The following is a 25,890-nucleotide window of genomic DNA, read 5'->3' on the forward strand; positions in this document are numbered from 1 at the left end:
ACCCAGAGAAAAGCTACATGTAAAGAAAGAACATGGAAGCTCCACGCAAAAAGATCGCTAGCCAAACCTAGAACCTTATTGCTCTAAGGGGCAACAGCGCTGAACACGGCGACACCATGCAACCTTTTAGGACAAGATCTGGTTTATAAAGTGAGAAACAGGAAACAAATCTTTGAAGTATTGAAAGTAAATAAAACCCCAAAAGACTTTGATATGATATAAAAATTATTTTATTTCAAATTTGTCCTGCAAATGAACTCATACACATTTAAGTGGCTTCAAAAGATTTCATTTAAATGCCGTCATTTAAGTTTATTCTAGTCTTTATTCAGTACAAGAGAACTAATCCCTTTAGTTTGGTTTGAACTCCAAGATCATAAATTACTTCTTATAGATGCTTAAAAAACAATATAGAGGCCCCAGGCCGTCAGGTTAAATACATATTTATGAAAACAACTCATGAAATGCTTCTCTACATTCAAAACCTTCACTCACCACCTCCCTAATACACATTTGTTTCTTTTCTTCCTTCTATCCACATCCAATATCTTTCTACAAAAATTTTATCAACCCACCTTTTTCTTGCACTCTTCCTATCTTTACATCTCCTCACAATCCTTCATCAACACTTTACTCCAGTCCTTTTCATTCCCTCTTCCTTTATCAACATTCACCAAACATTTCTGACGAAACGTGCCACATACGGTCCAGACGTTGTTCGGTAAAGATGGCTGAAATGTTGTGAAAATAACGTTTGCAGTAATTTTAACGCCAAGATCTAACTTTCAGTTCTTTGTAAGTCAATTAAGAATCAGGTCAATCATTTTCTGACAGACTTAGTTACAACCGATGTGATCTGGTATGTAGCAATCAGCGCTCCTCAGCAGGCCTGCAGAAGAGGCGGGAAGGGCTCGGTCAGCACCTTGTAGCGGATCTTGGTGTTGGTGATGGCGCCGTGTTTCTGTCGTAGGTGCAGACGCAGCTGGCTCTTGTGTCGGAAGTGAAGGTCGCACTTCTCACACTGCAAAGCAAAAATACAAACACCCCACAGATTAAAGAGCGAACAGAGTTATTAATCCAGGTTGGTTGGATTTATTTTTGTGCAGGTGGGAGGGTTTGTAAGTTGTTTCTGTAACATACGGAGTAAGGTTTCTCTCCAGTGTGGATGCGCAGGTGGCTCTTGAGCGTCTGCAGGTGGCGGAAGCGGGTTCCACAGGTGTGACAGGGGTAGGGTTTCTCACCAGTGTGGATCAGGACGTGGGCCCGGAGGTGGGCAACCTAAGACCAGGACAGAGCAAAGGAAAGGTTGAGACGTGACACAGTTCTCTTGTTTTTCCCATTCTGAAGATTGGCTAAGAGAAATGGGCCCCTGTGTCACATCTTATTGAAACCCCCCAAAAAACAGGAAGTTGTGAACTACTAATTGAAAACTCTTGAACAACAGATTTTTTAAAAGCTGTTGTTCAAGGAGGATTATGTTCCAAGTGAGTAAGTATGCTCAGATTAAATGTTGGGTTTTCAATTTGATGTTATGAAACTGATACAAGACCAAAAAAAGAGGCTTTTGTGCATCTTTACCAGGGGTTGCAGTGAGGGAAACCAGATGGATGGCTGCTGCATGGAACAATTTTTGGCATGAGGCTATATTTTTCTGTAAGTATATTCATTCTAAGCACTGCAATACTGTGTTGATATTTTTTGGAAGTTAAAACTCATATGTGTTAGTGCTGCCACACCCAATTTAACCATGTTCTATCTGTAGGCTTTTAAGAACAAGTGTAACTTTTCAAACCTCATCTAAAATACTAAGATATTTATAAGAAAGCAGAGATTAGAAGTCAGTGTTGACCCATCATGGCTAACTCAATGAGAAGCTTATCAATTGTTTTAGTGCACCGTTTTTTCCTGACCTGAACAAATCGAGCTCCACAGGTGTCGCAGCGGTATGGTTTCTCTCCTGAGTGAATGCGGGTGTGAGTTTTCAGGTTGGCTGGTCGGTTAAACTGAGCTCCGCACACGTTACAGCGGTACGGCTTGTCTCCTGCCAGAACAAAATTCACTCCTTTTACACACTTGTTGTTTTTTTTTCAACCAAAACAAAAATCAGCAATAAAAAAACCTAGAAATATATGATGAACGTTTCACCTGAGCACACAGATTTGGTTCCCTGAAGAGAGCCAGAGTAGGCAAAGGGCAGGTAGCGATTCTCGCATTTGATTGGAGGTTCGCCTAGTTGGGCAGCTTCCGGATCAGATGGAAGAAGTTTAGGGATAATGGTGCCAGGTGAGCCTGGAAAAGCAAATAAGAAAAGAAAACTCCTTTAGACACTTTTGTCTTTTCTTAATGACCTGTTTGTTTGGGCCTACCTGGCTCCTTCTTGTGGGAAGTAGACCCTTTTGGGAGATCCAGAGAGGGAGGCGGCCCGAGGGGAGGGGCTCGGCCAGAACCCTCGTAGCAGGAGGCCTGCCCCTGTCTGATGGGGAAATTTAATATATTTACCATAATTGCTTATTTTTTGTTTCTTTATCCTCATATTTCTCGCATTTGTTAGGTTTACCTATCAATCTGACCAGGCACTTCTCCAGACCACGCCTCTGTTGGAGCTTTGAGAGCCAAATCCTGACACTGAACCTCCTCTGACTCCTCTACTTTCACCGCAGCAGCAGCAGTGCAGAGAGGGTTCAGAATAATGTACTTGTACTTCTTCCAGTTGCAGGCCTTTGGGTCTGGTGCGGCTTTGGTTTCAATCTAAGAAATTGTAAAACTAGTCATATTTCTTTCAGTTTTCTTTTTAATAACAGCCACCAGTTTTTTGGGGAGGTTAGGGGGGAGAACGTACCTCTGGGTTTTTGCTGCAGGTGCTAGATTCGGCAGGAGAGTTCGGATGGCAGCTGGAGCGGTCTGGGCTGTTTGGGGATAAAGTCCGGGCGTTCAGGACGGGTGAGTCAGGATGTTCTTTCACCTCGTCTGACCCAGGCTGGCAGGGTGGGAAAACCCCTGGCTTGAGAAAGCCTTCTGCAACAACAGGGAACCTGCAGGAAAAACAAAGGAAGTTCTGTAATGAGCCCAACCTGCCGACAGACAAAGGCACACAAGCTGCAGCGGCAGCTGTACTTCTGGCAATGTGCAAATGGAACAAAAATAACAATTTCCTCCATTTTCTGAGTAATCCATTTTTGTCATTTGAAGACTAACCTTCTGTCTGCAGCTGCTGGGAGGGACTGCTGGGGTCCTGGACCAGGCAGTTCCCCCCCTTTAGGGGACACAGAGGCTACAGAGACGCTGGAGTCCAGCTCCATCCGCGTGTGTCTAGCACTCACGTTCTCTGTGCTGGAAAAGAAAAGTCAAAAACATGAAGCAGATTCACAACACATGCTTAAACAGGCAGTATTATGTATTTTTCAAGCACATAGCACCATTTTATAGCTGTGATATATGCTAAATTTATCAAATATGACTTAAATAAATGTTGGTTCCTGATTTAGCACCTTGAAATTGGGCCTTTGTCTTTTTAACAACTCCTGTTCTTTCTGAAACTCTGTCTTGAGGAAGTCATAACAACACTGCTCCTCTATTAACCCTTAAAACAACGTTTTTACCAGCGTTGCTCTGAGAAGTGGCTAAAATAATGAGCTCAGCAGATGCATAGTTCCACCAGGTGTCTGCTAATTGCTGCTGGCTAGTCTGAAGGAGCTGGGGGAGTTGCTGTGTGGCGGAAGCTCCGAAGTTTGGAAACTGCAGCTCAGAGGAAACTGGAGCTCCGCCCAGACATTTTGCACAGCTGAATGGTTGCCGTGGGAGATTAAATAATTTCTCAAACACACATGAAAGAACCAAAACAACACTCCTTGCATGTTTTGGATTACGGAATAACATTATGTAAAGTTTGAAAAAGTTGATTATACACGACTCTGCCCCTTTAACAATATCTGGCAGAGGCAGCAGATTTGCTGCAGGCCCTCACCAGTGCAGCTGCATGAAGTCCCTGCATGTGTCCGCCACATGGTCCATCTGCAGATAGGCGGCCACGGCCAGCACGCCAGAGACGATGCTTGGTGTCAGGGGCAGGCGGGAGGTGTACATGAAGTCGAGCAGCAGGGAGACGCAGGACGGGTCCAGGCTGCTGGGGAGAGACACGGTCCTGAGCGGCTCTCTGCTGCCGCCACCACGGCCCTGAAGCATCACCTGGTGGGAATACAGGGAGTAGAAAAACCCGCTGCACAGACACAGCGAGGAGGATTTAAATGAGATTAAAGGTGCATGCTGACTAGATTTTTTCTTACTGGGACACAAATTGCACTAAAATTGCAATTTCACCAAAATGCGCCGCAGTCTTAGACAGCGGGCCAAAACTGGAATAACAACACTATTTATTTACACCCCCCCCCCAAAAAAAGATGCAATATTACCACTTCATTTTGACTTTATTCTTATATTTTTATGACTTCATTGTGACTTTGACTGGCTATGACTTTGTTCTCATAATTTTATTTTATTTTTTTATTATTTTCTTGTCGTAGCTCTAATACTAAAGCTATTCAAATTACTTATCAGCTTAAAGTCAAAATTATTGCACCACAATTGATTACAAATTGCAAACTACCGTTTAATTCCCTCCTCTTTTCTTTATAACGAGTTTTTTGTACAGTACTCTGAGGTTGCTTTTCCTTATCATTACTAAACATCACATACTTACCAATGGGACTAGAGATCGTAATTAGCGACTTTGCTAAAAAAATCAACTTGAAAACAATCAACAAGAAAAATTATTAATGGAGGTTGTAAAACAACAAAAGGAGCATTTCTGTCATCTACTGATATGGAGTGGGCAAAACGTGAATCTATGTTTAATATGATGTGAACAAATTGTTTGGCAGCTCTGGTGGGGACGACCACGCCCCTGCCTCATTGCCTCCTAGAGCAAAAATGGTGCTTCATGCAGCATCTTGACCTTTGCACTAACCTGCAGGCCACAAGCACGGCGGAGTGCGCCTGCAGCTGGACGCTGCCGACCACCAGGGTGGTGTCAGTCAGGATGCCCCTGTGCCGGAGCTCGTTCAGGTTCAGCAGCACGTCGTCGGAGTGGCGAGTGAACTCCTTCACGTATCCCTCAGCCCTCATGGTCTGCCCTCTGTCCGCCCTGTAGACCCCCAACACTTCCATCAGGCTCGCCTGGATCTGTGGAAAAACAGAAAAGCGTTGTGAGTGTCCTGGAACGGCGCCTGTTTGGACGCGTGGAGCTTCAGAATGACGTACCTGGTTTTAACTGATATAATAAATAAACTGGAGTGTCCCAGACACATCTGTTAGGTGAGACCAGCTCCCTACTCGTACCTGCATGACAACAAACAAAAACACAAAATTTTGTCTTTATGTCGGTATGATTTTAGGTTCTGAGAATATTTAAAGAAAAAGCTGGAGGTACTTTTAGGGGGAAAAACACAAACTGGAGATGATCAGGCATTTCCTAGATGATGCCAATTTGAGGTTTTCTTTGAGATTAAAAAGAAGCAAAAATCACTTTTCCAATGTCTATAATATATAAAAGAGAAGTAAAATGTTCTGCATGTTCTCTAATAGATGTAGCAGCTGTGGATTGAATAAAAAATTAAGGAATTGCTGTCCTGAGTTGAATGGTTTGAACTCACTTTCTCACTTTTATAATTTACTTTTGTCTTCTTTCTTTTAGTCACGTTCAATTAATTTTGTTTTACTTAATTCATTTGTTTTCTTTTGTATTAGTCACCCTCTCACTGATATCTCAACCAGGTGATCCTACCCCCAGTTTTGCTTCCAGTAAATATTAAGCATTACTTTTGCTAGATGTCTCTGAAACTCCTGTTGTGCTGCTGAGTTTTTGTGCTTTATTTCCAGTTTTTGTGGAAATACAATGTAAATGGTTTCCAGCCCTGGTTTTACTTTGTTATATTTACAAAGTATACAATCCCTGAAAATAAGAACTACATGTAATTACAAGATTATCCCCGTGCAGAGTGAATGTCCTTCACTTTCATCTGCTTTTAATCAAACTCAACCAAGTATACATGCTATTGGACGGTGCGCTTAGCAAATGAAAATTCTTTGTTTTCATACATTTAATGAATAGGTGATAAAAGCTAAGGGTATTTTTCATCATTTGACCTGCTTATCAAATAGACAAATTGGTTATTTTTAGTTCCTGAGCTGACTGATTGTTGTATCCCTTCAATTAAAAAACTCAAAACGATAAAATCCTTTGCAACCAGACAACAATCCGACAGTCAAAATAGGAAAGAAATTAAACAGAAGTGGTCTCAGGACTTACCCCGACCAGCAGGGACGAGAAACACTGCGCGCAGCTTTGCCTTCAGACCCCCCCTGAGTCTGTGTTCAGTCAGAGGGACGAGGAGCTGGAGTTCACCTTCACACCAACACTGTGACACCGGCTCAACTGTAGGCAGAGCCCTTTATAACGTCTTGCAGGAAACTCCCTTACAACCAGAGTCCCTTGTTTCCTATTTCCTCAATAGCCCACGCGCACTGTGGAAGAGAGGCAGGAAATAAAAAAGATGGCTGCAGGCTCCGGGCCCCTGAGTATTTTTAGTGGCCTATTAGTTTTTCTAAACCCCCATGGCTCGGTGAGGAGTAATGGCAGGAAAGCTCAGGGTGTTTTTGTGCCACGCTGAAAAAATATATAGTGGAACCCCTTGGGGAGAAGCAGTACGTGCCTGGCTGTTCAGGGGTAGAACTGGGGAACATTCCCCACCAACGCTTTCCGACACTTCAGTCCCATCCAGGAGAGAGGAAACTGCAGGAGAGGAAGCTGGAACTCCATCTTATTGTTTGATAAACAAGCTATTCTTTAATCATTGAGATTTTATCCTTTATTGATGCGAGATTGACAGATCTTTTAAAGCACAATCACTCCTATTGAACCTGTACGGTAAAAAGGTCTGGAGAGCAGTTCATTTTGAGTAAATTTAGTTGGACTTAATTAAGAAATTAGTGATCAACACTCAGATCTGAGTAATGCAACTAAACGTTGATCACTTAGGATTGAGCTAACCTTAAATCACAGTGTATTTTCACTCAGACTTGATTACATATTTAAGAAATTGTGTTTTAATGGGAAAAACAACAAGTGGTATTGATCATGTTGTTTCTCTTGCGGAGGTAATAACCACTCCGGACGCTGAGCGGAAGCCTCTGGCCTGCTGCCTGGGAGTAGAAGTGTTTATGAGGACCAGAAGAGGAAGGAAGCGGGACAAACTTGATCTTTCTAGTTGGGAGACACGTTCTCCTACAAGTGCTGAAAAACAACCTTTCCCCCACCCAAAGAGAGAGAAATGCAGCCGACAGATGTGCAGGAACTCCCCCAACACATACACAAACACATACGCACCCCCCCACACGCATACACACAGAGCTCTGAATACATCCTGCGAGACTGCACAGAGACAGGGATGAAAACGCCGGTGCAGGACATCCGTCAGTGACATAAAGCAAGAGGGAGACACTGATGGAGAGAGCAGGTAGTCATGGAGCGAGGGGACAAAGGTCAAGAGGTCACGAATAGCTGAAAAACAAGCGGAAAGGTAACTCAGCATCGAGGCAGTCAGGTATCACTCTCTGAGCGCCTAATATAGAGTCGCAGAAAAAGTGAACTTTGAACTAAAATGTTTCCTGTAAATGTGTTGAACAAGCGACGCTACAGGAAAAGGAGGCAAAATATCATCAAAGGTAAATGTTGATCGTATTGAATCTATAGTGAAGGCAATTTAATCAAAATTAAACAGATCATAAGTCATAGACAAAGGTATTTTTACCTCGTTAACTTTTCCACATCCTGTCAAGTCACAACCACAACCTTACATTTTGTAGGTTGTTAGGTCCAGTTTGGATTGTATACAAACTGGAAGGAAAATTATTAATAATGTCCAATATTTTATACAAACAGAAATCTGAAAAGTGTGTCGTGGATTTGTATTTAGCCCTTCTCTTCTTCGTGGAACCTTCTTTAGTTGTATTTACATCTGCAAGACTTAATTTTTTTGGGTCATTTTTCTTTGTAAAGTAGCTCAAGAGCAGTTAAATCGGATAAAAATATCTGCAGACATCAGTTTTCAGTTCTGGTGTAGATTGTTAATTGGATCTGGGCTTTGACTGGGTCATTCTGATACATAATTATGCATAATAATACTTGAAACTTTCCATAACCTTATCTCTACTCTGTCTGCTTTGTTTCATTGTTTGAATGATGCTGCTTTTTTTAATGCTCTCAAACCAACCTTTCAGACCTGTTGCATTTATACTTAAATTGCACGAAGTGTAATTATTTGCAGTGGGTTTTATTTGGGGTTATCAGATTAAAGGGAGCTGAATACATATACATGCTACATGCTACACCTAATACAGTGAATACTGACATTTGTTTTCATACTGTGACAAAAAATAACTTCAAAGAAATTTAATCTCAGCAGGTAAATCTAACCCTAATTTTGAGACTTCAAAGTTTTAATTAAACATTGCCCAACATGATTTCTGCTCCTTTGAAAATGAGAATCGGAAGCATATTGTTTGCATGGGATGTAGAGTAAGACGAGAGTGTCCTTGTGCTTTAATGTGTTTGGATGGAAGGTTTCATCAATTGTGAGCTTTGTTAAAATGAAAAAAAAAAAAACAGAGGAAGAAACCATAAAGGAAAACAACGATTAAGAAAACAGAGTGGGAGATGTAGGTCTCTGCTACTTCCAGGCATTGTGAGAAGAACGGATGAGGGGGGAGGTTGAGGAAAAGTGAGAACATTACTAAACGGGTTCACCAATGGCCGGAAGCCGTTGAGTCTACGCCGTTGGCAGAACCGGGCAACACTCTCTGTGACTTCCTGCATCTAAGCCCATCTGTGAGTGCCCTTTGGCGGCCGACTGGTCTTGTTTGTGATAAAATGAGGAGATTATGTTATTTAAAATCAAAATAAAGAGGCTGTACCACCTGTCTGTATTTTACATGTAAGGCTTCCCGCCATTCTGTGGTTTCCTGGTTTGCCTGGAAAGAACTTTTATCCATCTGATAACATATGGACTGAGGCCATGCAGTGACTTCAAAAGTCCAAGTCAGTGCCAAAAGGTTGACAATAACACAGATCTGGGTAAACTGCCTCTTCCTGGTTGGACATATAAGGGCAAACAGCAGAGGAGCAAGAGGAAGAAGGGAGATCCCAGGGTAAACCATTGTTGTTTGTCTTTTTGGTGGAAGTAGCTCAACATAGAGAGAGAATATATGAATAAATGATGCCATTGAAAGAAGTTACTGTGGTGAAGCAGTTTATGTTCATGCTGAGTGGTGTGGGAAGAGGAAGAGGAGGAGGAAGAAGAAGGGGAAATGGGGTGGGAGTAGTAGTGGGTAAGAGACAGTTGACCCAAATCTGATCATGCGCAAAATTATAAAGCCTCACTTGACCTTCATGTGAAATTCAGTGTGTGAGGTGGGGGTAGAAAGTAAATTAGGACCAACTTTTTTATGTCGCAACTGTTTCCAAATCGTGATTTATTGTACGATTATGGATTATGGGAGTCTTCTTCACTAAACCCTGAATATAAAACCCACAGGGGGATTCAATGAAGACTTTTTAGCCACAAAATGAGCCGTGTGGAAAACTAAGTACACCCTAGCTGCTTCTGCAGAATTTAGGAGGGAAAGCATAAACCACACGCTGCTTATCAAAGGCACTTCAATCATCCACAGATGTGACCAATTCGATCCAGCAAATCCAGACTGAGCAATTCTCTAAAATAATTGTTGAAAACTCAGTGTCAGACTCTGCAGGTCTCAGCAAATCAAATGCATAAAGCTGATTGCAAGACAAGATGGACACGTTTTTGGAAGAATCACGAGGAGGATGATCTATGAAAAATATGGCAGCGCAACTGAGGTGTGCAGAGTTGTGCCTTAATGAGTCCCATAACTTTTGGAGCAATGTGTTTTGGAAAGGTGACAACACATGGCAACTAGTGCATAGCACCATGTTTGGAGAAAACAGAGCCATATTATCAGCCCACACACCTCAAACTTTAAACACCGTAGTGAAGTGATGATGCTTTTGTAGCCACAAGATCCAGAACCCCTTTATTTAAAAAAAAAAAAAAGAAAATACAAATAAAAGATATCTGACGTAACCTGATCATCAACACGTCATATCAAAGGAAACATGCTAATGTTAGTCTATCACTACAGCAAATAGCTCTTTGTTAAAATTGTGTTTCTCTGAGCTGGTTAAATTGTTGATGTAAACAGTTTTGGGTAAATACTAAAACTAATACCTATAATGTAATCTGATCTCTCAAATCACTCAGTGTAAAAGTGTAGGGAGATGAAAACCATTTATATGCAATGAAAGAGATTGGAGATTTTATATTCTACAGTCTATTAGCACTTAATACTATGCTGGCCATGTACAAATCATCTTATGTCCTTTCAAACAGTATTCAGAAGTTGTTTGAAATGAGAGAAACAAATAATGAGCTCAGAAGTAAATGCATGTCTGAAATAGGAAAGTAATTTTACTCTATATTCACATATTAGATTCTCTCAAATTGCCTAGTGTCTACTATTTATACTTTTCTAACCTATCTGATGTCACATAGCATTTTATTATATTTATGTTAATGTATCAAGCTGCATTCCAAATTATAATAATATTGTAAGCTACTTTGTGATGTTGCATTAAGTCAAATCATGTCATATCATTTTGTAACTTTATGGATAATTGTTGTTTCATGTTGTAATTTAATCTATTCTGTCATATAATTTCATAAATTAATGTATGATATCACATCATATGCTATTGTAACCTAATTAATGTATAATTTTGCATTCTGTCATAAATCACTTCATAAATTTGTCATAAAATAGTCTAACAATAGCATAATTGCCCAAGTCCTATTTTTTTTAAATGAGACTTGGGTAATTATGCTATAAGCCTAATATATCACATTTTAACCTATAATGCGTAGTATTATAGTCTGTCATATCACATTGTAACGTGTAAAATGCTGTGCATCACATGATAACGTATCGTCTAACTGTGCGCTTTTATTTTGAAACGCTGCTGTCGTCAGCTACGTCACTCAACGGAACGCAGCCAGTAGCTGCTGCTGCTGCTGCTGCTGCTGCTAAAGGCCTTCGGTTCCCTGACAAAGTAGGTTAACAAAGCTTCAGCAAACACTGAGGATTTTCCGGATAACTTTCACTAACCCGTGGAGGTTTAAGTGGAGGTGTAGGCCGCGTTTGTTTCGGGGCGGTGGGTGTCGGTTGCCGCGCTGTTTCCTCTTCGGTCGTGTTGAAAGTTAGCCCCGGGGGGGCAAGGCACAAGCTCCGCTCCACTTCATAACACGGTGGGAAACTGGTCCACGGAGCTGTTATTAAAGTTAATTATCGCTGCTCTTCCTGCATTGTGGGCTAAATGATGTCATCGGCGGTAAGTTCTTCAGTAATGAGAGGCGTGTAAAGATTCAGGATGGGATTTAAAGTAAAGGTTCTTCAGTTTCTGCTGAAGTCAGACCGTTAATTCAGTTCGGATATAAAGTGGTTCCTGTCGCTGGGATGTTTGCTCATGTTTTGCTTTGGTTTATCGATTTGATTTTGTTCTGTTTTGTAGATGAGACCAAGAGAAGGAGGACTGTAGAGTTGCGATAAAAAAGGTAGGAAAAGCTTTGCTTTTATTTATATATAAAAAAATCCCACCTAAAATTCCGTTCGTTTTGTTTATAATATATTTCTTTACACTTGTTAAATTGTTTTTTTTGTAAGTTTAATGTTTGTTCTGTTTTTATAAGCACATAAAAATATAAAATCCAATCTAAACATTAAATGTTTGCTTTCAAATGAAAAGAGCCATTTTATTATAGAAACATTAAAAAGTTTAATAAAACAAAAAAAAAATGCGATTTATATTTGAAACTTTAACAATTTGGACCATATCTATTTTATATACACACATACCAACAATAGAGCAGATTTATTTTTTTTTTTTTTAAAGTATACTGGATATTGTTTTGTTGCTTGATGCTTGTCTAACTTTTTCTTTTGCCCTCTAGTCCCAACCAAAATAAAAACTGAGTACGTAAGCGAGGCGCCTGGGATGAAATTGCAGGGATTAATTTTCCTCGGATTTGAGCGTCTGCACTCGTTCAGATTCAGACAGGCAATAAATAATTAAAAAAGAAAAAAACAAAAAGTGGGTTTGGTGGAACCCCCTCCTTCCACGCGGACGCAGTTTGATGAATGCTGACCCTGCAGGGTTTAAATGCCGACACAACAGCCACGCAGACAGGAAGTCTAAAACAACAAAGAAAGTACATTTTGTTATTTGGAGCTATCATTTTAATCCTCTTAGCCACATGGTTGGTGACACGATCCACATGCAATCAGTGTGAGTGGGTTGTTTTTGTCTCCACGCTGACTTTACGTCTGTTTAATTTTGCTTGTGTTTGAATCTGGATAAATTAGATAGTTTTACAAACCACAAAATAATTCATTAGTTTCTTGTTTAGATGCAATTTGTCTCAGTGGTTTTCATTTCAACCTCTAAACTAGGAGTCTTTAATTACATTTCTAACCATCTGTTTGTTCCTCTTTCCATTTCTCAACCTGTCTCCATCCATTCCTCCATCCATCCATCTGCCCATTTTTCTGTCTGTTCAATTTGGCTTGTGTATGTGCTCTTTCTTTTATCCTTCTGTCTGTTTGTTGGAAAACGGTGTTAATTTAAACCTGGAAAAGTGTATAATTTTGACCTGAATCTATGTAGAAACTTCAATCTGAGCACCAGCGTACCTACACAGACATGGACAGGTGGCGCTATACATGTTTGAGTATGAAAGCCATGATCAGTAACCCATCAGAACCAAGGAAGCTGAAAACTGAGTTAAATGTCTCTTTGACTTTCCTCAAAGCAAGCAGTTAAACTCTGCAGGCATGGAAACACGGGATGAGTGTTTCTTTCACACTGTTCAGGCCTCAAGAAGAGCTGCTCACAGTAGACGCCTCTGTTCCTCACTTATTTTAATTTAGTTCCTATATAAACTGGGACTAAAAGAACTCATGATCAGTAAAGCTTGTTGTTCCTCAAGTCTCATTTGATTGATTCTGTTGGATGACGTTTTATTACCGCGCTGCATGCCCATTGTTTTTGAATTGGTCCGACTTCTTACATAATCATCATCATATCCTGAAAGCCTTCAGGTGCAGCTCAGCTGTCGGCTTTCGGCGTTGATGTTTATCCCACATGACGCATTGTGTAGAGCCAGGTGTTCGCACGGACACAGATAAATATCATTATGGAGCGTTTCCTGTCTCGATTTGTCTCGACTTCAATTGGAAACGCGCGACACTTGTGTGTAAACACCCAAACACAATAACTATTGTGGATTAACACCTGCTGGGGTTCCTGTGCGTTTGTATGATTTTTTTTTTTTTTTTTTATGGCTCGAGGTGCACACAAAAGCATTAAACTCGTTTCTCTTTTCCTCCTCTTCTTTTCGAAGTCCATTGTTCAGCCTGCAAGCCTCCTGTTACCATAGGAAACAAACTCTGGAGCATCCTGCGGTTTCCATTGGTTACCGGTTACATAAACACATAAAGAAACCAGAGCGTTTTTTTTTTGTTGTTGTTCTTGTTTTCTTTTGTTTTTTTAAATATAAAAAACAAAAATTAAAGCGAGAAAAATGAAACGTGTGGTTTTTCTGATCGCAGAATCCTGCCATGTCCGGTCCCACCTGGCTGCCGCCGAGGACTCTGGACAGCCCAGAGCGATCCGTCCCCCAGATGTCCCACTCTGCACCGATCTACCAAACCGTCAACAAGAAGGGCGTGGCCGACTTCAGGCCAAAATACTCTCCCTACGACCAGAACGGAGGAGCGGGGATGACCAACAGGTACATGGCGACTGGACCCACAGGTGAGAACGATGCAGTTTACAAAATAATAAGAGATTTCTGATATACGGAAACAGAGAACAATATTAGCATTTCAAGCCTTTACTTCCTGTCCTGAAGGTTGAGTTTATTCATCCACCTCCTGTTGTAGTTTATGCAGATTCTGTATTAAGTCTTTGTTCTGCAAAAAATAAAAATAAAAATTGTTGTGAAGTTTCTCTTGAAATTTTCCACATCTTGTTACAAATCATGTGGCAAACCAACATAAAGCAGTGTAACTGTGAAGTTAATGGAAATTATGCTTTAAAACATTTCATACCAAAAGAAATGTTGTGCGTTTGTATTCAAACCTCCCAAAAGTCAGTTTTTCTCTGCCGTTACGGCTGCAGAGTTCGACTCAACCAGTTTTCAGGTCTGCAGATGGAAATGTTTACTCGTTCTTTGGAAAATAGTTCAAGGAGGGAGAGCATCTGTCAACATTGGTTTTCAAGCCTTGTTATAGATTCCCGGTTTGACTTTGACTAGACCATTCTAAGAGTTTCTAAGAAACGTCTAGACATGCTCATGGCAGCAATGTGACTAACGCTGGCTTTGCTTAGTAATTATTGGGAGTGATGACAAAGAGGAAGTTTTTAACAAAGAATGTCGTTTGGGCCGATGAGTAAAGGAAACTGCTCTCTGTCAATTCTTTATCTTCTGTAAACGTTTTCACGGTTGAGCAATAAAAATCTGTTCTCTGCTTTAAACCGGTGGACGTTTTAGTTTGAGTCACGGTTCCTTTTTCCTCTGTGTGGAAATCGAGTTCTGGGAAAAACACAGCGGAAGACGAGGCTTCAGTTATGTTAGTTTTCACAGCTCCGCTTCTTAAAACTGAATCACTCATTCTGATCTCAGTGTTTTAACCTCAGGAGAAACTGAAGAAATATAAGCTGTCAGTGATGCTCTTTTCCTTCTTTAACATTAAACAAAATAACTGCATAATTGTTGGATTTTGGCCCAGACCTTTTATTTTGAACTCCATTTATTTTAACATAAATGTGAGTTTACTCTGAAACACATTTTTCAGTAGAAAGAGCGTATTAAATAGATATTAAACTACTGATTTAAGTGTTCAGAATGGTATATAGGCCTGATTATATCAGCTTTATTGTTGTTGTTGCGCTGTCTCCAGGTGGGCTCGTTCATCACTCCAGTGATCACTATTACTCTCCCCCTCCCGGCCCCAAAGACGATCGAGGCTGGAGCTCTCACATGGACGGCTATGACATGATGGTGGGTGAAGTTTCTGCTCGACAGCTTTGGGTGGCGTCACATTTATTTGACCCCTGGTGGAGTAAAAACATCCAACCTTCAATTTTGGCTTATTTTTTGTTTCTATTTCTCCTCCAAAGACCCCGAAAGCCTCGTCAGAATGCATGGCGGCATGATTTCTTCAAAAATACCAAAACCTTTTAAATAAGAAAACTGAATAAATGCTCTGAACTCTGCCAGAAATCTGAACATTGATTGGTCTTTGAGCACAAAAAAAAATTGACCAAAATTAAAGAAACAATGTTCTTCATGCCCATATCAGTCTTTAGACATAAATCATTTATAAAACTTGTGTATCCCCATGAAATTTGAAGGAAGGCGAAGTGCTGTCCTTTTGGCAAATGTTGGTTGTATTGCGCAGTGCCATTAACTTTCACACAAATTCATTCATCAAAAATAGTAATTAATTTTTTTTTTCCATTCTGATTATGTACTCTGTTACATTTTTCTATTTTCAGTTTGAGATTATGATACCAAAGTAAAATATCAATTTGTTTAACACATCTTCACAGTGAGAGCCACTCATTTCTACATCTAACAACCTTAATGAAGAATGTCATCACAACATTTAATGTTCTAAAACAATTTATAGATTTCAGTGCAAATGCAACTAGTAATTTCCTTACTTTAACTTTTTGTTTTGGTTGAAAAAACAAAAATGCGAATTTGACAGTCGTAGGGAAAGAAATTACCATTAAACAAGTAAAGAGGTTGTGCGCACAAGTTGTAAATTTAGTTGTTTTCGTAAATATTGAGAAGTTTCAGGAAACGACTCTGGCCTCCAAGTCTGTTTTCAAAGTTCCTTGAAGAGACAAAAATATTGAAATTATCACTGTGAATTTGTGAACTAAAGTGTCATTTCTTGTTTTGGTTTCGTTTAGCACCGTGGCTCTGAAAAACCCGCCAACTACCACTCCAAGATTGATGCCGACATCGACTCCCTCACCAGTATGCTGGCCGATCTGGACAGCCACCCACAGGACGCCAGCAACCAAGTACTGAAACATCTAACACTGAATCTCTACAATAAGAGAGTTTTTCTTATTTTGAGTAAAACTAACCATGATGTGTGCCTCCTCTCAGCTCTATGACAACGTGCCTTACAACAAATACATCTCAGGGGATCACTACAAGTCTGCGCACCAGAGCGCAGCCTCCACTCAGGGTCGGCCGTCCATGGGCTACAACTCTCACCCCCAGAGTCCGTATCACCCGGTCCCTCCGTATCCCGGCGAGCACGCGGCCCCCCAGTACTCCCACCAGCAGGACTTCTACTCCACTTCCACCCCGAAGCCGTTTCCGCAGCCCGTCCCGGCCTCCTACACCACCGCCTCCACGCCCACCGGGCCCAGGTTCAGCGTCCAGGTCAAGACGGCGCAGCCCGTCACCTACTCGCAGACGGGACGGCAGGCGGAGCAGGCCCACACCCCGCCCCCTCCCCGTCAGCACGTGTCGCCACGGCCCCCGGCCCAGACCCAGACGGGTCAGCAGGGCTGGTACCCGCCGCACCCGGCCTCGCAGGTCCAGGAGCTGCACTCTGAGGGGGGCTACAAGGGCAACAACCCGGGGCCCAGAGGAAGAGTTAACCAGGTTCCTCTGTCAAAGAGAGGGATAGAGAAGACCCAGACGGCGCAGACGCCTTCCTATCAGTCCAGCAAGGTAAACGCATCGACACGCTTTGGTCACCGCCTCACAGCTTGGGGAGTCGTCTAGTTCCTCACTAGATAACTCTAGAGATAATGCTCCAGATTTTTATTTACTGTAGGATGATGCTGCTCAGGTTTGAAGAAGCTGGGTGATGTAGATTTTTAACCTAATCTTTTTTTTTTTACCCCTCCAGGGGGTCTTTTGTGGGCTCTAGTGTCCCTTATATGACAGTGGGCTGACAGGAAACAGGGAAGGAGAGGGGGGAAGACATGCGGCAAATGTCGTCGGGTCCAGGAGTCGAACCCGCGACGGCCGCGTCAAGGACTCAAGGCCTCCAAATACGGGTCGCGCTAACCCCTACGCCACCACGGCACGCCCAGATTTTTAACCTAATCTTATTTATGTTTGTCCTTATGTGCCCAAAAAAGCTATGAAATATCCAATTTTATTGCTTATAAATCAGAAGTAATTTAAGTGTTGATCTCCTTATCGATTTGTGAATTTTTAGCTAGATGTTTTCCACTTAAAAGTCCTTTAAAGTTGAGAGTTTTCCAGCAAAATCTATAAATTCTGTCCCATTTAGTTCTGACGACTGGGGGAGCTCTGGAGATGATGATGCAAAGAGGGATTTTACTGAAAATCAAAAACATTATGGACAACCCTGATCATCCTCTTCATGAGACTGTCATTGAAAAACAGAATGTCTTCAGTCAGAGGCTTCTTCAAATTTGCTGCAATACAAACCGCTACAGGAGCGCTTTCCTGCCGACAGACTCCACCATGTACAATAACTCTTTGAAGAATTTTTATTAATGGCTTATAACATTTAACTTTCCTCTGTTTTTAGTTGAATTGAAATTTGAGGTTGGAAAAAGTCTGAAATTTCGACGTGAAAGAAAAGCAAGTAGGAACCTTTTGATGATTTGAGTTTTATTCTGTTTCCTCTTTTCTCCAGCAGGGGGCAGCACCATCGAGGCCTGAGGAGGAACTGGACCGGATCACCAAGAAGCTGGTTTACGATATGAACCACCCGCCTGCAGAGGACTATTTTGGTGCGACACATTTAGTTTTATAAAAGCAGAAAATGTCATTTTCTTTGAAGTGTTATTTATTTATTTAATTTTGACGCTGTTGTTAAAGCTTTAAGTTGCTGGTTTTGCTCTCAGGTCGCTGCGCTCGCTGCGGGGACAACGTGGTGGGTGACGGCAGCGGCTGCATCGCCATGGAGCAGGTGTTCCACGTGGAGTGCTTCACGTGCATCACCTGCCACGCCCGGCTGCGAGGCCAGCCGTTCTACGCCCTGGACAAGAAGAGCTACTGTGAGAAATGTTACATCGTAAGTGAGGGAACCAGACAAGATCCGACCAGGAGGTTTGTTACGTTTTAGTTGATCTAATCCTTCCGTCTGGTTTGGTTTCAAGAGCACGTTAGAGCGCTGCTCTAAATGCTCGAAGCCCATTCTGGACCGGATCCTGCGGGCCATGGGGAAGGCCTACCACCCTCGCTGCTTCACCTGCGTGGTCTGTAACTGCTGCCTGGACGGCGTGCCGTTCACCGTGGACGCCACGTCTCAGATACACTGCATAGACGACTTCCACAGGTACGCTCATGCCACGGCACCGCTCAGAACATCACTGCCTCGCTCTTCCAACGCGGGTTTTGACGTTTTGAAGCGCGTCTCTCTGACAGGAAGTACGCCCCTCGCTGCTCTGTTTGCGGCGAGCCCATCATGCCCGAACCGGGCCAGGAGGAGACGGTCAGGATCGTAGCCCTGGACCGCAGCTTCCATGTTCACTGCTACGTTTGTGAGGTGAGCCAGGTGTTGAGTATGTTTATGTGAGTCATTCTGTGTTTCAGGGGGGGAATTATAATGCAATAAATAAAACGGTTCTCAAAATTAAGTGAACACAAATTTAAATTTACAGTGGATTTTTGCTAATCAATGAAAAAACAGATTTTCAATAGGCTTGTGACAACGTCTGAATCTCATAAGGGAATTAAAATGTCTCAAAATAGTTTCAAATCAACCATTTTTCTGCACTAGAAAATTATCTAGAAGTGGATGGCAGCCAAAACAACCACCTTAAGAACAGATGGCAAAATGCTAAAAGATTCCAAAGTATAACCACAGGTTACATTAGCACCTTGCTACTGTTGACTGAAAAGCGTTGCCTGCACAGTCAGAAAGAGACTGTAACGGTTTAACGTCCATGTGAGGCACAGAGGGACAATTCAATTCATCCATCCATTTTCTAACACCCTTCTCCCTAGTGGGGTCGGGAGGTGCTGGTGCCTTTCTCCAGCTAATGTTCCGGGCGAGAGGCGGGGTTCACCCTGGACAGGTCGCCAGTCTGTCGCAGACAATTCAATTCAAAGTACTTTAAAAAAAAAAAAGTACATAATTTATCCCACGGGCAAAGTAAATGTTGTAATTTTTATCATCCAAATCGTCAGAGACGTTGTGAGAGGTTCTCCAGTCAGTCAGTCTTGCAACAAATCTGAAACACGTGAAAACCTGAAACATGACAAAACACACCAGTAAATCCATCAAAAACTGGCTTAGGAAAAAGAAATGGAAAATCCTGGGCTGAATAAAAGTCCAGCTTTGACCCCATTGAGATGCTGCAGTTTGACTGGAAACAGGCTGAACATGCATGAACCCCTCACAGCTAGAGGTGAGGAGTGGAGCAAAACCTCCTCAGGCACCGATAGACGGTTACAAGAAGCCTGAGCATTTCTTCCTCTTCTTGAATATTAATATTGAGTGTCCTAATTTTTCCATGACTGTAGATTTGCATAAAAAAACACCCATTTTAAATTAAGAAAATCAACGGAATGTACGGCAGAAACTCGAGTTGTATCAAAGTATTAACGGGGCGGATAAATATATTTGAGCTTGTATAATTTCAGCCTGATGTGGATTAGAGAAAATCTACAATAAATCCTAACTTATGAATCCGCTTGCTGTGTTTAAAACCAACAAGGAGAGTCAGAGTGTATCATTAAAAGGCCCAAAATCAATTGGGCGTTTATGCCAACTAATAATTGAACTTAATGTTAATGTTGACTTGAAGAGACTCAAATGCCCGTGTCACTCAGGAATGCGGCCTCCTGCTGTCGTCTGAAGGCGAAGGTCGAGGCTGCTACCCGCTGGATGGACATATCCTGTGTAAGAGCTGCAGCGCCCGACGCATCCAGGACCTCTCGGCCAAAATCTCCACCGACTGCTAACGGAGCTCCTAACGTTTTCAGCCTCCTCCTCTTTGACGCACCCAGACCCAGTCAGCGCGTTGAGAATGGCACAAACGCATCCCCGCAGCGTTCAGACATCGTTATCGTCTCTCCTCCCCCGGGCGTCTTTGTTGTTACCGTTACTGTTATTGCAGTGAAATCACACCGTTTTTGTTGCTCTTGGTGCGTCGTTGATCATGTTTAGCTCAGATTAGTACGACGGTGGCCTGACCTGCAGGCAGCTTGGGCTCCACTCTCCCCTTTTTTCTTTTTTTTTTCTTTCCCATTTCGGTACAAATTATATCTCAGTTTTAGCATAATATCATCTCATGGGACTTGCACAAATTATGATAATCAGAAAAAAACTACATTTTTGTAAAAAAAAAACACAATCGAAGTACTGAAATGCCTCACAGTTAAAAAGCACAAAGTACAACGTAATACTGTGATTGTACATATCGCACTGGTTTGGTTTGTAGCCTTTAGAGCAGTGAATTTTGCTATGAAGTCATTAAACTCCTAGTACAAGAAATGTAGACGAGACGAATGTGCAGTTTAAAAACAACCAGTTTTCACTCCTTAAGCTTCTTTAGAACCCTAAAACGCTCCAGGTCGGATTGTTTGTCCTCGCAGGATTGTGTCATTTAGCTCCTAAAGTGATCTTGAATGTTTTAAGAAACGACATTAAGTTTTTTTTTTTTGTGTGCGTGTTTGACATTGTTTTGTTGATGCTTTTGCCTGTTACATTAGAAATGGAGGTGCAATGACAAATGCTTCTGTCTTCCAAAGGAAACGGGGCGAAGGTCACTTCTGTAAAGCCTCACCAGTTCAACGATGTGCCATTAAGAGCAAAACCCGCTCGTGTAAAACTATTTCTACAGAAATGTTAAAATTATACCCAATTTATAGGGGTTGAAGTGTGTTTCTTTTTCTAGGATTGATATAAAAGTTAATGAAGAACTTATTTCTCCCTCAAAAAGACTTTGTTCCAGGACTAAATGCTGGTGAGGTTGTGTTTATCCTTGCACTACTTGGCAGCGACAGTATTAATTGTGCTTTGCACCGCTCCGAGCCAGCCTTTATGGGAAAGGAAAAAGTGGAATCTGCTTTTTAAATGGTGTAGAAAACACGGCAGCTCCAGTCTGGGCATGGGCCGGCGTGAGACTCTCAGTAGGATAACCGAGGTTTCATTGCAAAATATATAACACAAAATACACTCCAGAATGGCAATAGTTCAATCATATAACATATGAATTATTACAGTTATAATACCTATAACTGTAATGATCTGTGATAGATTTAGTAGTAATTTTTAACTAAACTTGCTTATTCAGAATGTTATTACCTTTTTGTCGCTCTGCTGTTTAGTGTGACACTGGTAGCAGAAATAATCGGTCTACCTGCACATGTAGCTGGTCTGCAATCAGCTACCTTTACAGCAGGGGTGTCAAACTCCAGTCCTCGAGGGCTGCTGTCCTGCAACTTTTAGATGTGCCTCTGCTGCACCACACCTGAATAGAATAATTAGGTCATTAGCAAGGCTGGGAGAACTGATCTACACAAGGAGGAGGTCATTAAGACATTTCATTTCAGTGTTTTGTAGCTGTGGCACATCTAAAAACTGCAGGACTGTGGTCCTCGAGGCCTGGAGTTTGGCACCTGTGCTTTACGGTAATAAAAGTCTGTGCTGCCCTGGTTTACACAGCATAACTGATTGTTTAGATATATATATATATATATATATATATATATATATGTAAATAATTGGAATTATTTCCTTGAAACCAAATGTACCTTTCACGTAAGCAAGGGGAAGTACAGCAGCCATCTTCAACAACAGGTGGGGGAGGGGCAGCACTGATTTACTCTCGGTCCATCCCACCAGAGAAAATTCCATGGTCTTGCATCTCATTAATTTAACTGTTTTCTTCTTTTAATGCCATAACTTTGTAAAGAAAAAGAAAAAATCGGCCCATGCCTGATATGGACTCTTGGTTTTTTTTCCATTTTTCTGTAGCTAATTATCTGAATTTTGTGAATGATAAATTGCTCCAAAATCTAATTTTGATTCATGCACATTGATGTTTTAGACCCTCTGAAGGAGAAACCCTGGACGCTTCCACAGCTTTACAACTATTGCAGGTCACATAATGGATCTTCTGTACAATTTTGGGGACACTGATAAGAACACAAATCATAAAGAAAACCACAGTAAATGTTTTTGTACCTTAGATGCGAAAATATGTTTAAAACTTAAGAAATGCAAAACATGAAATGGAAAATGTGTAGCATCCCTGTTTCCGTCCTCTTTTTTTTTTTTTTTTTTTTTTTTAAACCTAAAGGGCTACAGATTTGAAAGCCTTACCTCAAGGATTTCATCTCGGCGTCGTAATGATCCTGCTTGGTTGACTGTGACTTTTGCTAAAACGGTTCAGATATTTCACCTGTTACTTAACCTCGTGAAGTATTTGTACTGCAGTTTCATCACTAAAGGTAAACGTTTCGTTGTTGCTCAGACGACTTTTTAAGGTCCTGAATTACGCCGACTTCATTAATGTGCTTTTTAAGATGTTGTGAACCGGTCCTGCAAGTGTCAGATTTACTCTTGGCGCTGTTTCTTGGGGGGGGGCTGAATAAACATGTTAAATAATAAAAAGCACGTATTTTATTGAACGTGCAGTAAAAGGGTGGATATTTATTTTAATGCATGTTATTTGTGCATGAGTTGCTTTGTATTAAGACACTTCTATGCATTTACGTTACTTTCCTGGCTCAGTAACAATAATATGTTACCTGACGTAGTAAATGAAGGTTCAAAAGTTATCTTTTATTTCAGAAGAGTTTAAATATCTTGAATTATACATTTCAGGTGACCAAAGCATACTTGTTACTTTGCAGCGACTCGTTTGAACAACGTAATTATTCCACGTTTAGAGGTCCCAATGCGTCTCATGCTAACATGAGGTGAAAGTCTTCCAGAAGAAGTTTCGGCAGCCTGCCTTGCGCTCTCGGTGGGTGAAGCGGATGTGTCGTCTCATCAGCCTCTGCCTGCCTCCGAGTTCCTCCTCCTCCTCCTCCTGCTCGCGGAGCATCTCTTCTCCTCTGGACGCCGTCAGTTCAGACATGAGCCTCAGCAAGAGCAAGCCGGTTAGATCCTGAAGGAGAACAGAACCGGGAAACTTTATCAAATAAATTTAATGACAAAGATGCTGTTTTTCTTAGCGCATAAACATCCTGAGCCAAACTAAATGTGAAAAACAAGGCAGTTTCAGCATTCCCACGTTATTTCACATAATTTCAATAGTTTAGCTTTAAACACAAAGTAGAATCTCAATTTTTCTTACTGACTTTATTTTGTAATGGAAAAGAAAACGTAATCCATCAACCCATCCTCCTCAACTCATATATGCCTCATCAGTGACTGAATAAGGACAGAAATATTTATTCTGTGGAGATTCAGGGAAACAAGCAGCAATTGAGGAAAAATGGAATATGTAGATGCAAAACAAGGTAAAAGTATAAAAGCAAAAAAAACAGTAAGAGACTGAATAGTAATGGGAAATTTACAACATAGGAAAATACTCGGATTTAAAGAAACATGCAGCTGATTATGAGAATTTCACAAATTAACGATAATTCATATTCCTATGATAAATGTTCCAACTTTTATGTTGTCTAGACACTTGAGGCTAATTTTAAAAAATAATAAAATCTGTCAAATCAAAGCTATTTTCATCCAACACAGTCCAAATAGAATTTTAATAAAAACGACTAAATGTCCGTAGTATCTTCCAAGCGTCGACCTAATCAGAACAGATCTATTGGTTATTGAACTCACCTTATCACTGATCAGTTCTGCTTGTAGGGTTTCCGTGAGTTCATCCATTTGTGGAGCAGAGCTGACGTGGAGCGCCAGCATGGAGGAGCACAAAGCCACAACAAGCGCCTTCATCTGAGAGCAAAGCATCTTCACAAACCCCGAACCCGAGTTTGTCCCAAATCTGGCAAACTCCAACAAGTCAAGCGATGTGTGGCGGATGGTTGCTGTGCAGATCTGATAAATAGAGTCCTTCATCTTCAAATCTCCCTCATCCTCAAGCCAACGGAGGGATGTGATTGGTGGAGGAGATGACCGGTTGTCATCTCTGACTGTGACAAAGAAAAAAAAAAATCTCAAAACACTCACAAACATTGACTGTGGGTGATTTAAACACACACTGAAGCATCTTTACATTTCATCTAAACTTTAACGTAATTATATTAATTATGTTTGTCACAATTAGCAGCCAATTAGCAGTTTTGCATGCAGGGGTCCTATCAGCTGCCTGCTGCGCGGTGCTGTTCTTGACCCGATGTGACTCAAATGTTACTCGCCCACCGCTCATATTATCGCTTTGAGTCAGAGGAAGATGAAATTTAAGGGATTTAACGCCTAAATGGCACGCTGCAAGTACGCAACTTGTATTTAGAAATTAAATAAAGAAAGGTTAAGAAGTTTGTGGGAAGCGGAGAAACTCAAGGCAGATGCACAAGAGCCTGCTGGTTTTTATTTTTGAGCTTTGGCAGATAGTTTAGAGATGGGAATGTCTTCACCTGGTTCAACTATCCTAAAGGATCTACAGGGAAAAATGTTTTATAAAGGTAGCCAAAGAAGATGTTTCAGGTGATATTACACCACATGGATTTGTGAGTGCTTTTAGTTTTATTCTGGTCCATCCTACCTGGAAACATGTGTCACACTTAAATGTTCCAGAGCATCAAGTAACTTTTAATATCAAAGATAACCTGAGTAAATACAAAAAAAAGACAATTTCATTGATTCTAACTCAAGTTGTGATGAACTAACCAAAGAAAAGAGTCCTCATCTAAAGATGAATAGGGGAAAACAACTTGTTTCTCAGGTATTCTGACTTTTATCCTGTAAATAAGGGAGAAAAAAAATCAAGTCTGGGATTTTTCTGTTCTCAGTTTTAGTTTTCTCAGATTTTTAGACTTTGAAAACTTTAAAATGAAATTCAATGCTCTTCAAGAGCGTGTAGGAACTTTATTTTCAGAAGTGGACTCACTTGGATATTTGTCAAATTTCCACTCTGTGGTTATGCGTCTTTAATAAAATATTATTTTGATTAAATCTTTAGTGCCAGCAAATGTGGTGGATGGCGGACAATAGTGCAGATGACAATTACAAATGGTTTAAAAAAGGTTACGCGTTTTTCTAAGAAGGCAGAAGGTCTTAAATCAAGAATAAATGTTCTACCGATTTTATTTTTAGAGAAATTTAATGTGAACATTTCTCCTCAACAGCAGTCTGTTGGAAACACTCTTTAATTCGATGATGACCTTTTCTGCAGGTTTTCCTCCTCCTTCTCAACAGGACTCTCACTGATAAACTGGATTACTCAGTTTTTAAGCGAAACATGTCTTGACTTAAGGTAGCATTTTCCAGGCAGGCATCCAGCTGAGCAGGAGGAGTAAAGATCAGGTCACAGCTGTCTATCCTGCCAAGGTGTTTGTGAAAACTAGTGAAGGTTTATTTAAGTTAATAATACATTTGAATAACTAATGAATGAATTCTTAGCGTCATTCATGTTGACAATAAGTCAAAATCCTGAACAAGTTGAACTTGTTCGTAGGCCAACGAGGTTAATAGCAGATATGTGCCGATTTTCTCAAGAGTGGTTCCAGTCCCCTTTGGCGTTGCTGCCCTCTGCTGGTTATTCTGTGTCAGTGGCTGTTTGAAAGAACTGATACCAACTGGTTTCTCCATCTTCACTCTGATGATTGGTGG

General features: G+C 41.2%; 3 protein-coding genes across 9 annotated transcripts; 1 reads left to right on the forward strand and 2 right to left on the reverse strand.

The window, feature by feature from the left end:
• Positions 1-212: 212 nt before the first annotated feature.
• Positions 213-11,372, reverse strand: bcl6b (BCL6B transcription repressor). Its single transcript, XM_028038463.1, has 13 exons — positions 11,233-11,372; positions 6,305-6,519; positions 5,257-5,334; positions 4,964-5,178; positions 3,965-4,216; positions 3,196-3,330; positions 2,840-3,032; positions 2,558-2,748; positions 2,367-2,473; positions 2,146-2,289; positions 1,911-2,041; positions 1,141-1,278; positions 213-1,021 (listed from the first exon to the last, which is right to left on the reverse strand). The coding sequence occupies exons 4-13, from the start codon at positions 5,161-5,163 to the stop codon at positions 881-883; spliced, it is 1,632 nt and encodes a 543-aa protein (XP_027894264.1). The 5' UTR covers positions 5,164-5,178; positions 5,257-5,334; positions 6,305-6,519; positions 11,233-11,372; the 3' UTR covers positions 213-880.
• On the forward strand, positions 6,570-21,066 carry trip6 (thyroid hormone receptor interactor 6). 7 transcript variants are annotated; one of them, XM_028038460.1, is made up of 11 exons: positions 6,570-7,574; positions 11,636-11,678; positions 13,732-13,936; positions 15,085-15,185; positions 16,106-16,219; positions 16,308-16,883; positions 17,827-17,923; positions 18,038-18,207; positions 18,293-18,471; positions 18,561-18,681; positions 19,971-21,066. In XM_028038460.1, the coding sequence occupies exons 3-11, from the start codon at positions 13,741-13,743 to the stop codon at positions 20,100-20,102; spliced, it is 1,686 nt and encodes a 561-aa protein (XP_027894261.1). In that variant the 5' UTR covers positions 6,570-7,574; positions 11,636-11,678; positions 13,732-13,740; the 3' UTR covers positions 20,103-21,066. The 7 variants fall into 7 exon arrangements, with proteins under 7 accessions (XP_027894261.1, XP_027894258.1, XP_027894255.1 ...); XM_028038458.1 differs by lacking the exon at positions 6,570-7,574 and adding an exon at positions 11,092-11,176; XM_028038461.1 differs by lacking the exon at positions 6,570-7,574 and adding an exon at positions 11,092-11,176 and having other exon boundaries at positions 11,636-11,675; positions 13,730-13,936.
• Positions 21,067-22,128: 1,062 nt separating this feature from the next.
• Positions 22,129-24,351, reverse strand: sst5 (somatostatin 5). Its single transcript, XM_028038464.1, has 2 exons — positions 23,941-24,351; positions 22,129-23,257 (listed from the first exon to the last, which is right to left on the reverse strand). The coding sequence occupies exons 1-2, from the start codon at positions 24,292-24,294 to the stop codon at positions 23,057-23,059; spliced, it is 555 nt and encodes a 184-aa protein (XP_027894265.1). The 5' UTR covers positions 24,295-24,351; the 3' UTR covers positions 22,129-23,056.
• Between the last annotated feature and the right edge of the window lie 1,539 nt (positions 24,352-25,890).

The sequence above is a fragment of the Xiphophorus couchianus genome, chromosome 14 (genome assembly GCF_001444195.1).
Source record: "Xiphophorus couchianus chromosome 14, X_couchianus-1.0, whole genome shotgun sequence".
In the NCBI taxonomy this organism is placed as follows: domain Eukaryota; kingdom Metazoa; phylum Chordata; class Actinopteri; order Cyprinodontiformes; family Poeciliidae; genus Xiphophorus; species Xiphophorus couchianus.

Coding starts and splice junctions, on each gene's coding strand:
- bcl6b (XM_028038463.1), bottom strand. CDS start 5,163: ATGGAAGTGTTGGGGGTCTACAGGGCGGACAGAGGGCAGACCATGAGG. Junction 3,331..3,964: donor GACTTCATGCAGCTGCACTG/GTGAGGGCCTGC, acceptor TTTCTTTTCCAG/CACAGAGAACGTGAGTGCTA. Junction 1,279..1,910: donor GTGGAGCTCGATTTGTTCAG/GTCAGGAAAAAA, acceptor TCCTGGTCTTAG/GTTGCCCACCTCCGGGCCCA.
- trip6 (XM_028038454.1), top strand. CDS start 11,042: ATGATAACGTATCGTCTAACTGTGCGCTTTTATTTTGAAACGCTGCTG. Junction 13,937..15,084: donor CATGGCGACTGGACCCACAG/GTGAGAACGATG, acceptor CGCTGTCTCCAG/GTGGGCTCGTTCATCACTCC. Junction 17,924..18,037: donor GCCTGCAGAGGACTATTTTG/GTGCGACACATT, acceptor TTTTGCTCTCAG/GTCGCTGCGCTCGCTGCGGG.
- sst5 (XM_028038464.1), bottom strand. CDS start 24,294: ATGTTTGTGAGTGTTTTGAGATTTTTTTTTTTCTTTGTCACAGTCAGA. Junction 23,258..23,940: donor CAGAACTGATCAGTGATAAG/GTGAGTTCAATA, acceptor GTTCTCCTTCAG/GATCTAACCGGCTTGCTCTT.